The sequence below is a fragment of the Eretmochelys imbricata genome, chromosome 9 (assembly GCF_965152235.1).
Source record: "Eretmochelys imbricata isolate rEreImb1 chromosome 9, rEreImb1.hap1, whole genome shotgun sequence".
NCBI lineage: Eukaryota > Metazoa > Chordata > Testudines > Cheloniidae > Eretmochelys > Eretmochelys imbricata.
The window spans coordinates 61,105,748-61,116,286 of record NC_135580.1 but is presented as its reverse complement, the minus strand read 5'-3'; the positions used below and the strand labels follow the sequence as shown (position 1 = coordinate 61,116,286).

At 62.3% G+C, this 10,539-nt stretch overlaps 1 protein-coding gene across 1 annotated transcript; it reads right to left on the bottom strand.

The window, feature by feature from the left end:
* Nucleotides 1-387: 387 nt before the first annotated feature.
* On the bottom strand, nucleotides 388-10,031 carry UTP14A (UTP14A small subunit processome component). The gene is made up of 15 exons (XM_077826649.1): nucleotides 9,855-10,031; nucleotides 9,405-9,616; nucleotides 8,766-8,836; nucleotides 7,437-7,501; nucleotides 7,042-7,184; nucleotides 6,576-6,731; nucleotides 3,835-3,954; nucleotides 3,653-3,747; nucleotides 3,333-3,456; nucleotides 3,164-3,241; nucleotides 2,715-3,069; nucleotides 2,082-2,437; nucleotides 1,638-1,828; nucleotides 1,456-1,555; nucleotides 388-899 (listed from the first exon to the last, which is right to left on the bottom strand). Exons 2-15 carry the CDS (start codon nucleotides 9,459-9,461, stop codon nucleotides 630-632), a joined length of 2,181 nt encoding a protein of 726 aa, XP_077682775.1. The 5' UTR covers nucleotides 9,462-9,616; nucleotides 9,855-10,031; the 3' UTR covers nucleotides 388-629.
* Between the last annotated feature and the right edge of the window lie 508 nt (nucleotides 10,032-10,539).

Here is a 10,539-nt window from a genome sequence, read left to right as displayed (position 1 = left end):
TAGCTGTATTCTCATGCATATTGTTTGCTTGCACCCAGGTTACCAAGTGAGCCAGAGCACTCTGTCTCCATTCCCAAATCCTAGCCTGCCTCCATGCCAGGAGGGACTGCCCACCCTTTCCCTAGTACTCCTGCTCTGCTCCCACCAGAAAATCCAACTGTCCTGTCTGCAGGAGGGGGTGTAACACAGCATCAGCTAGAGCAGCTGAGCCCAGCCAAACCCAGCCCTCGCTTGGGAAAGGAGGGAGCAGCATTGGGTGAGACACCCTTGCTGCTAGCAGCCAAGCACTGCTTTCCTACAACAGACTAGTTCAACTCCCACCCCCCTGCAGCCTGCCTGGAAGGGCCCAGGGGTTGGGGTGAGGCGCAGAGACAGCACAGAGAAGCCTTCCGCCAGAGCATTTATTGGGGAAGGAGCTCTGGTTCCAGATGAATGCAGCACACTGTGTGGGTGCAGGAAAGTGCCCCTGCCTCTAGGGCAGGAACATGGCATGGTATCCTCTGCCATCACTTAGGGCCAGCCCGGCCCACCTGCTCACCGAGCAGTTCCTAGCCCTATCAGGGCCTGGCCACGCACTTCACAGCCACCCTCAGTCTCTGTGCTGCCACAAGCAGCATGGCCCCTCTGGCCTAGCGAGCCTTCTTGTGGGGGTGCTGGTGGTGCCTGGAACGCGGGGGCGTGGGCGGCAGGGCAGTGCTGCCTCCGCGGGTGGGCACAGTGCTCTGGGGGCTGGCATCCTCAGCAGATATGGGCTGGATGATGTGGCCTGGCTGGGTGAGGATGCGGGGGGCTGTCAGCTTCTGGAAAGCTTGCTGTGTGTTCCACGTGGGCCCCACCGGCGCCCGGATGCTCCGCTCAAACTGCTGGCGGCGGTCGAAGGGGAAAGGGACCTCGTTGACCTGCCAGAGGAGGATACAGACAGGGTCAGCACCCTGTCCTGGCACCAGACTGGGGGTGGCTGGTCCCGCTAGGGCACACTAATGGGGTTGCTAGAGATCCGCATAGGCTGGATCCTCACTCCAGGCCCCCACTACCCCAGCATTCAGGGCTGGTGGGGATCCAGCCCCAAGCCGAGGCAGAGGAGAGCCCAGCTGTGATGCTGGTTGCTGCACGGAAGCCATGGTGTCAGTGCTGCGCCTGCCTGCTGCAGCTGGAACCCTGGCACCCCCTACGCAGTCAGCCGAGGCCAGGGCCCATGGAGGTTGGTCCTGGGAGGGAAGTGATTCCTGAAACAACCTCCTTGCTGGCCAAAGCGCCTGCCCGACCTACTCTAAGCCTGTGCACTGGAGCCACTGTGGTTCTCTTTGTCCCCACAGTGCCCTTTGGTCTGTCTGAGGGCTGAACAACGACTTCCTATTCAGGGACTCATTGGGGGATGGGAGGGAAGCTGGCCTCTGAATGGGTGGGGCCCCAAGGCGCGGGACCTGCCACCAGGGCGGGTGGGGCTCCCCTCACCTGGTGTGCTGCAGCCAAGACATTGCGCTGCTGGCTGATGATGACATGGGGCAGGTGCCGATCTCTCCTGGGTGGCCCTGGCACGGGCTTGATGAGGAACCTGAGAGACAACGAGACAGATTAGGCCGCAAGGCTCCGGTGAGGGGTGAGACACCCCATGCCCTGGCCTTGCCTGCACATACCGCTTCCTCTTCCTGGCGCTAGGCCGCAGCCCCGTGCCGCCCCACTCGCCCCATCCGGGTAGGACCAGGTCCACAGCCTGCGGCTTCCCTGCCTGCTCCACCTTGTGCTTCTCCCGCAGGAAGTCAGCAATGACGTCATCCCCCGCAAACGCCTCCTTGATCACCAGCCTCTGGTCTGCAGCCTCCTCCTCCTGCCAGAGACAGAGATAAGGACCCGCTTACCCCCCTTCCCAAGACAGAGATTAGCACCCGTGGCACCCGCCTACCCCCCTCCCCATGCCTGAGACGGCTCAGACCCAGGGCACCCACCTGCCCCCTCCCTGAGACAGATTAGCACCCATGGCACCCGCCTGCCTCCCTCTCCAAGACAGAGATCACACCCATGGCACCTGCCTGCCCCATCCCCACTCCTTATGGCAGTAGGCAGCACGGAGCGCAGCTCACCTCGTCCTGCACAGAGATTGGCTGGGCAGGACACTGGATCACGTGGGACTCCCCAGCCAGAACAGCCTGCAGGTTGATCATCTTCTGCTTAGGTGCCTTCCTGGCCGTGCAGCCACCCCCAGCACTGCCCTCTTCCTCTGACTCCTGCAGTGTCCCGGTGGGCCAGGGCCGCTCCTGCTCTTCCGCCCCCTCCTCCTGGCCCAAAGCATCTATCTCCTCCAGCGTGCGCCGCCTGCCCAGCTGCTCCGACAGCAGCGGCCCCTCTGGCCCCTGGGCAGGTTGTTCCACTCCAGGACCCGTCTGCACATTCGACAGCAGCTCAGCAAACAAGCGTGCCTCCTCCGCTTCGCCAGCACCTGCAGAGAGCACTGGGTGAAGGCACTGCTACCCACCGTGGATATAACAGGCACGAAGGAGGGTGAGGGGGGACCATCGGACTGATGGGTGAGATGCTGCTCCCCTCAGAGCAGCAGGGTAGCAAGGGGTTCACACAGCCTCACTTCCAGCCCAACCAGCTCCTGACAGATGGTGGCAGGAGGCTCCAAACCTGACTCCTGTCTTCCCACCACACCAGGCCCCAGAGTGCCCACAATGGTGCTCCAGGCCCATGACATCTGGCCCCAGCCTGCTCACCCTCAGGCTCTGGGCTCCCTGTCTGTTGTTGCCGTGTGCATCGTCTTTGCTCAAAGTCTTGTAACAAAATCTCATCCTCTGACATCTCCTCTCCCTCGTTCCCAGCATCCTCTGGGGCAGCAGACTCTCTAGGGTCCTTGGGGTCCTCCTGCATCCCAGAGTCCTTTGCTTCACTGCTGGGTTTCCCCAACATCCAAGGGTTGGCTCCGTCCGTGCTGGGCTGCACTTCATTGATGGAGTCCGGGAGGAGGTCTTCCCCAGCCATGTCGCCCTCCTCTTCGCCCTCTGGCTCCATAGGCACTTTCTGGGTCAGCTCCTTGTTTCTGGACAGCTGCTCCTGCATGGCCTTGCGGGCCTGTGGGGAGATGGAAACACGTTCACAGCCAGGCCCAGCAGAGCACCCACACTGCCCTCAACACAGAGCCACCCTTCCCCCAACAGCTTCTCACCTCCAAGTTGTACTTGGCCATAATGGCCCTGGAGCGGGCCCATTTCCCCTTGTTCTGGTGCTTGAGGCTCATCCTCTCCTGGGGAGGGAGGAAGCAGAGAGAGGCATCAGCAAGGGCTTCTCTGGGCAGCTGGGGGATCTCAGGGTGCAGAGGGTCCCTGAGGCATCACCTCAATCCTGCTTCTCTCCATCTCCTCCAGCTTTGTCAGGGCAGCCTCGGGGTCTAGCTTCCGCAGCACCTCAAACTCCTTCAGGGCCTTGCGACTCCTGCCCTTCTGCAGCACTCGGTGGTACCTGTGCAGTGAGAGCAGAGCAGTCAGAAGGTGCAGGCGCCAGCTGAGCTGCCCTCCCACAGCAGGAAGTGAGACAGCTCACCCCAGCTTATTGCTAACCCGCCCTGCACCTGGGCTCCAGGGCAAGTTGAACCCAGGGCTCCTCGCAGGTCCCCCAACCTCCCCACACACTAACACCTGTGTGGACGGCTCCTTACTTCTTGCTCTTGATCTTCTTCTCTCGACGGGCCTTGGCCTCATAGTAGGACTGCAGAGCACGGGCCTTCTGCAGCTCTGCCCGACGCAGCTGAGCCTGAAACACACAGCACGGGGTGACGGCCAGCTCCAAGGGGGGCCTGCACCCAGGGGGGCATGGACAGGGAGGGCACTACCCACTCACCTCCTCCAGGCTCATTGCCCGCAGCGAGGCCTCTTCCAGAGGCGTCAGCAGCGGGTCCATCACTGGCTGCTGCGTCTTATGGAGAAGACTGAAGATCTCCTGCTCCAGCGGTGTTCGGGCCTTTGGGACAAGGAGGGCAGCAAGTGAGCACATGCTAGGCGTGCGGGGGCAACCTCATTGGGATCTCCCTGGCCATGGGCTCTGGCCATCCCACCCACTCCCCCTAGCAGGCCCAGAGGGAGGGAAGGATTCCCCTCTTCCTGCGGGCCCCGAGGTTAGCAAGGGGAGCCACCAGCCAGTCTTAGTAGCCCCATCTCAGTGAGGGCTGCTAGTCACGTGGGAGCCCCCAGCCTCAGCCAGTTCCTCACCCTCAAAATAATCCAAAGGAGTGGGGGCCATTTCACCATAGCTCCCAGAGGGGGGACCAATCGAGCACATGGCTCCGGCAGCAGGGGGCACCCAGACGAGTGTACTATGGGTCACTGGGCAATTTTCACAGAAGGGTAAGGGAGACATCCCCATTAATTGCTCCCAATCCTTCTGCCCCACCTGGTCCCCACTGTTGTGGGGATTTCAGGGTGCAGGATCGGGACCCCCAGGTGATGGGGGTTAGGTGGGTGGGGACTGGGTCTGGGAACTTCCTGAGGCCAGTCTGCTCGGGCAAAGGGGGCACAACAGCAAGAACCTGTCACTTTTACAAGGCTTTTGGTGAAAATTCAACATCAGCCAGGGGCTGAGATCAAGCCAGGCCTGATGCGCGGACCAGCCACCCCCAGCCAGCACATGGGGTGGGCACCCCCAGAATACCAGGCACAGCTAGAAAGCCTCCTCTACCACCACAGGGCACTACCCAGCAGTGCCCTGAAGACTAGAGAAAGGCTAGACTTGGCCATACTCAGAGAGGTAGAGGTGACTTACAAAAACCCCAGCAACCCTGGCTCAGTCCCCAGTCCAACCCCTCCAACCCAGCACTCCCCAGCCAGTGGCCCAGAGGAAACCCCTACGGCCCAGGGAACACGGGGGGAAGACGGGATGCAGAATGCCCATCTGACAGCCTTTGTCAGCCACCCAGGCACGTGTGCTCAGAATTCACAGGACACCTTTCATCTCGGCCAACAGCCAGCACCCGAACACAGCCATCTCTGTGGCACTACGCAGCCACTGCTAACGTGCACAGCAACATGCACAGCTGCTCAGGACAAGAAGTGGCCAAAACCAACCAAAACCACAAGGGAAATGTGGGGACTGAATGGGAGGGATTCCCTGTGGCAGAGTCTAGAGAGGACTCCCGGGTGACCCCCCTGAGAGAAAGCCCTAGGACCTACTGGGGGGAGCAAAGGGCTGATTTCCCACCTCATCTGAAAGAGGCTCCTCAGAGCCCATCACATCACTGGGACCTACCTGGGCCTCCTGCTGTGGGTGCCCCCAGAGAGCCAGACTCTCCATGCACACTGCAGACCCATTTCTCAGCTCTCACTTTTACAGCCCTAAGCTCCCTTCTTTGGGGGAAAAATTTTACGAGCAAGCTTGCAGTGGTCAGCGAAGCCTTTGCATTTCCCTTGGACTGGTCGGCAAGGCCAGGCCCAGAGAACCCCTCCAGCCCTTGCGCTGCTGGCAGGGCAGTCACAGCACGTGCTTCCCTCTGGACTGGGGACTGTTAGGCCCCAGTGCTGAGCCCTACACAGAGACAGCTCTGGGTTCCCCATGCATTTACCTCACTAGGGACTGGGACTGGGACTGCTGGAGCAACCTCCTGCCTCACTGGGGGCCAGTGCTGTCCCAACTTGCACTCTGCACAGGGGGAATGTTTGTGGAAGGGCTGTAATGGTCCCGCTGTTTGTGGGGAGAGAGGACCCTGCCCCAGTGGAAGGGTCCCTCATCACTGGAGAGCTCCAGCACTGCAGATCTTGAGGGAAAGAGCAGAAATCTTGCTAGGGAGGGGGTCTCTCTGGGTGGGAAGAAGGCAGAGCTGGGGGGCTGGGGACTTTAACAAGGCAGCCCCCTCCCACTTTCCTGTTGCATCCCAGCAGGCGCCGAGAGCAGCTGTGCAGTATTCAGCTGAGACTCTGGTGTCAGGACCCTGGGTTGAGGTCAGGAACTTAGCAAGGAGAGAAGGGAGCTGCAGGGGGAAAGGACAGCTCTGACCTGCTCCCTCCTTCCTGAGCGAGGCCCCTGGACAGTTTGGAATCTGTTTGGCCCTGGGAAGGTTGAGAGGAAGGAGACTACTCAGATCTGGGGGCAAAGAGCAAGCCAGCAGAGCTCGGGATGGCCACACACCACTCCCCCGCACCCTTCACCATGCGTGTCTGTCCTCACCGCAAAGTGCTGTGCATTGGCTACCAGTGTGGAATGCAGGGCAGGACACAGGGAGGTCAGCTCCAAGTAGCCCGGCTCTGTGTGCGCCCAGCCTCACGCTGAACCTTCCCCCGGAAGCTGCATGGCTTGCCATGGCCCCGCCGAGCTAACGTGAGAGCACAGACACACACCCCCTGCGTGCCGGAGCAGGTACTGCCCCTCATTCTCACCGTGGCTCTCAGCTAACTGGTGTGAAGCTCAGCCCCGCCTGCCACAGCAAGGCTGGGCCTGGGCTCGCCCCGTGCTCAGAAGCCTGATGCACTCCTGCTCCACCAGCGTCCTCGGGTTGGGATCAGGCACAAACCACCCCCAAAGGGGCCTAGACACCTGTGCCAATGCTGCACCCCCCTCCGCCCCTCCCATACACGCCATGCAAAAGCACCCACCTTCCAGCCGGTCAACACCTCCTCGATGGGTGCAACCCCCATCTGCTCCTGCTTCAGGGGGAAAACCAACTGTTCCGCTCGTCGGTTCTGCTGAACCACCTGCTCCCACTTGGCAACAGCCTTCGAGGTCTTATTGTAGGCAGCTTCCCTCACAACCTGCAGTCCCAAGAGACAGTCTGTGAGGACACAATAGGCCCCAGGTCTACAAAGACACCAGACCCCAAGGTCTGGATAGCAAGGAAACCCAGCAAGTAACCCAGGTAGGGAGAGGCACTCACAGCTCAGTCACACAGGACTGAGACCAAACATCAGTGCTTATCTCCATGGCTGCTCCCTGCTCCACTCCCAACTCGCTCCCACCCTGCTCTGCCCTTGACCTACCCCCATCACCTCAGGCACTCCCAGCTCAGGTCCATCAGTGACCTCCCACGAGCCCTGATGGATGGACGGACAGACAGAGTCTTACCCGCTCTGACTCCTCTTTGCTGAGTGGCAGCTCCAGGGACTTTTTCTGCTTGACTCTATTCAATTGCTTCTTCACGATGCCCAGGGAGGACGAGGCCCGGATGGACCCCAGCAGCTCAGGCAGGACCAGCTTCTCCCCGATGCCTGCAGGAACCAGTGCAGTCAATGCAGGTAGGATGTCACGGAGCTCCCAGCAGAGGGCGCCAACAGGGAACCACCTGCTGGGTTCCTACACCCTCCCCCCACACAGCCCATTGCAGCTTCCCACACTACCACCCTGGAGTAGGGATGAAGTGACCCAGTTATGCAGGGGGAGCCCCTGTCTGGGAGCTGCAGAAACAGCTTGGAGAAAGGCTCATCCCATCCCCTCTCCTCCCCTCCCGAGAAGGAGCTTACCTTCACAGCTGAGGTTGAACTCGGACACCTGCACGCTCGCCTCTGTGCGTTCAGCCAGCTTCCGCCTAGAAGAGAGGAGGCAGAATGTTTAGGGACCCCTTGAGTGCAGTCCACCAGCACCCCTGCCCATGCAATGCCTCTCCCAAAAGCGTGTGCGTGTGGGCAATGTTCCATGTGCAGAATTAATTTTAAATCGATGTGCAGAATTAATTTTGTTAGGTGTACCAATATGGAGGTGATGTGTGGCGGGGGAGGGGCTGAGGGGTTCGGAGTGTTGGAGGGGGCTCAGGGCTGGGGCTGAGGGCTGGGGAGGTGAGGGCTCTGGCTGAGGGTGCGGGCTCTAGGGTGGGGCTGAGGATGAGGGGTTTGGGGTACAGGCTGCCCAGGGGAGAGAGGACTCCCCCCACAGTCCTCTCTTGCCACAGCAGCCGGGGGATGGGTGCCTCTTTCCCTGGTGTGGCCCTTGATAGTCTGCTGCACAGCTGTGCAGCTTAGAGGGAAATTAGCCTAGGGGGCCCCCCTGAGGCTCCACCCCGGCCAAGCCAGAAGCCCCCTCCCACTGCCTGGGGGAGTAAGAGGCAAAAGAAGCCCCCTGTCTGTGTCCTGGGCTCCCTGCCCAGGGCAGGCGGACGGACCCAGACTGCCCTCCGGCCAGGGGTCCTACCTCAGAGCCACAGCCTGCCCATGATAAGAGCTGGGCAGGCAGCTGTGGGGAGCTGCAGTGGACCCTCCACCTGCCCTGCAGTGTGTGGAGCCCGAGCAGTCCCCAGCCTGTGTCCCCGCTCAGCCCGCGACTCCTCACAGTTGCTCACCCAGCTCTTACCATGGCCGGCTGCGGCTCCGAGGCCCCCAGCGAGCTGGGTCCACGAGAGCAACGCAGGCAGCTGTGGGGAGTCGGCGCCGAGATGTGGACCCTCCACCTGCCCTGGGCCAGGTGGGGACACGGGCCGGGGGCTGCTGGCAGATCCCCCCACACTCCGGGCAGGTGGAAGGACCATCACAGCTCCCTTCAACTGCCTGGACTCCCTGGCCTGGCTCCACATCCCCCCGGTTCCTGCGCCACTGAGAGGAGCCCATTTCTGCATCTTGGCAGGGGGTTAGACTTGATGACCCTTGCGGTCCCTTCTGACCCTCTTGGTCTATGGTTGCGATGGGGGCACGTGGGGCTAGCTACCTCCCAGACACCTCAGGAGCCGAGGGGCCTTCACTGCTGCTTCAGTTGCCCTGAGCACAGTGTGGGAACCATGGCAGCCTGGACACGAGTGTCTAAGCGCCCCCACAAAACAACTGAGCCCCTGGGTGATGGGTAAGTGTGATCCCAACACTCACCGCTTCTTTCCAGCGAGGGAGCTGACCGCCTCCAAGAGCTGACAATGCCGCCTCTCCTCATTGTCATCCCCCTGGCACACAGGAGACAAAATTAATGCAGCTGGCAGAGGCACAGGCCTTCAGCATCTGGACACAAGGAGTCCCTTCAATCACCAGAGGAGCTCTGCCCTGCCCCTACAGCAGCTGCAAGGGGGGCAGCGGGCTGGGCACCTTCAGAGCTGCCCTTCAGTTACAGGCCTGACCCCTGCAGTGCAGTGCCCACATCACCAAATACAAATTTCAGCTCAGCCTGAGGCCCCACCACCACCATATGCCTTGCCCCCACTGCCTCTCAAGTCCCCCCAGGACCCTCTTCCATTGCACTGCACGGCCACCTTCATATACCCACCGTGACCTGCCCCGCAAGGCCGTCTCACTTCCTGCCCCTATTCCACCTCACTAATTTTACTACAACACTAGAAGACAATAAAGCTCGCTGCATTTACCCCTCAGGGCAGGACAACACCCCCCGTGGGAGGCCTGGGGAGCCTGAGCCCTCCTGTCAGCAGCAGCCTGGCACTGGCTCGGGGTAAGCGACCCAAACGCAGCCATGCCTCGAGGTCACTGCCCCAGTGCTGGGGCCGCAAGAGCCTCTCCTACCTCATCCTCGCTGGCGCTCACAGGGTGGTCGCTCCGGAACAAATCCTCCTCGGCCATCGGCAGCGCCCGGAAGCTGCTGCTGGGGAGACACGAGCCGGGCTCAGGCTTGGGCTCCTTGGCACAGGGCCGCACAGGCTACGGGTGTAGATCGCACAGCCAGGTCCTGCGGGACGCGCTACCTGGGAAACCGGCACCGAACAGACAGCACAGGCCTGCCAAGGATGCTTCCGTCAGAGCTGGGACTAGGCCCCGGCTCCCCCCACCCCAAGGCAGGGCCCGGGGCGCCTGGCTTCCCCCCTCCGCCCCCCAAAGGCGGGCCCCGGTAGTCCGGCTTCCCCATCCTCCCCGCGGCAGGGCGGAGCCGGCAGAGCCCGGGGGGGACAGGCTGGCCCCAGACACCGCGCGCAAGTCGGGGGGGGAACTAGGGCCCATCCCCCCCAGGCCGCTCACCTCCGCCGCGCGCCCAGCCCGGCTCCCCGCCCGGCCAGCACGCGTGGGTAGGAACAAGTACTGGCAGCTCCGCGAGCCGGCCCTGCACCAGCGCGCAGGTCGTAAAGCGCGGCACTTCCGCCCCTCACGGAGCCGGCCGTCGCCGCGAGCCGGGGCACTTCCGCCCCGTGCTGCGCAGGCGGGCTCTGGCTGTTGCCATGGCAGTGGGGTCGCGGGAGGCCCGGCTGGGCGGGCTCTTCCGCTGGCCGGCGGTGGCTGCTCGGACCAGGCCCCGGGGAGCCGGCGCGCGGCCCCCGCCCGGGGTGACCCCTCCTCTCCCAGCCCCGCCGCCCCTGGACTCGGCCGGCTGCCCGCGCTGCGCCCCGTGTGGCCGGGACGGGCTGCTGGCGGTGGGCCTGGTGCTGGCCGAGCTGGCGGCGGCGCTGCTGCTGCTGTGGCCGGGGAGCGCTGACCTGGAAGCCCCGACCAGGAAGCCCGGGACCAGCGCACCCTATGGACAAGGGCAAACCGTCTCTGCATCGGTCGCTCGGCTGAACTGCCCCTACTGGGGGGACCTCTCTGGGCCCAGGCAGAAGTTAGCTGTAGCTCGCGAAAGCTTATGCCCTAATATATTTGTTAGTCTCTAAGGTGCCACAAGCCCTCCTGTTCTTTTTGCGGATACAGACTAACAGGGCTGCTACTCTGC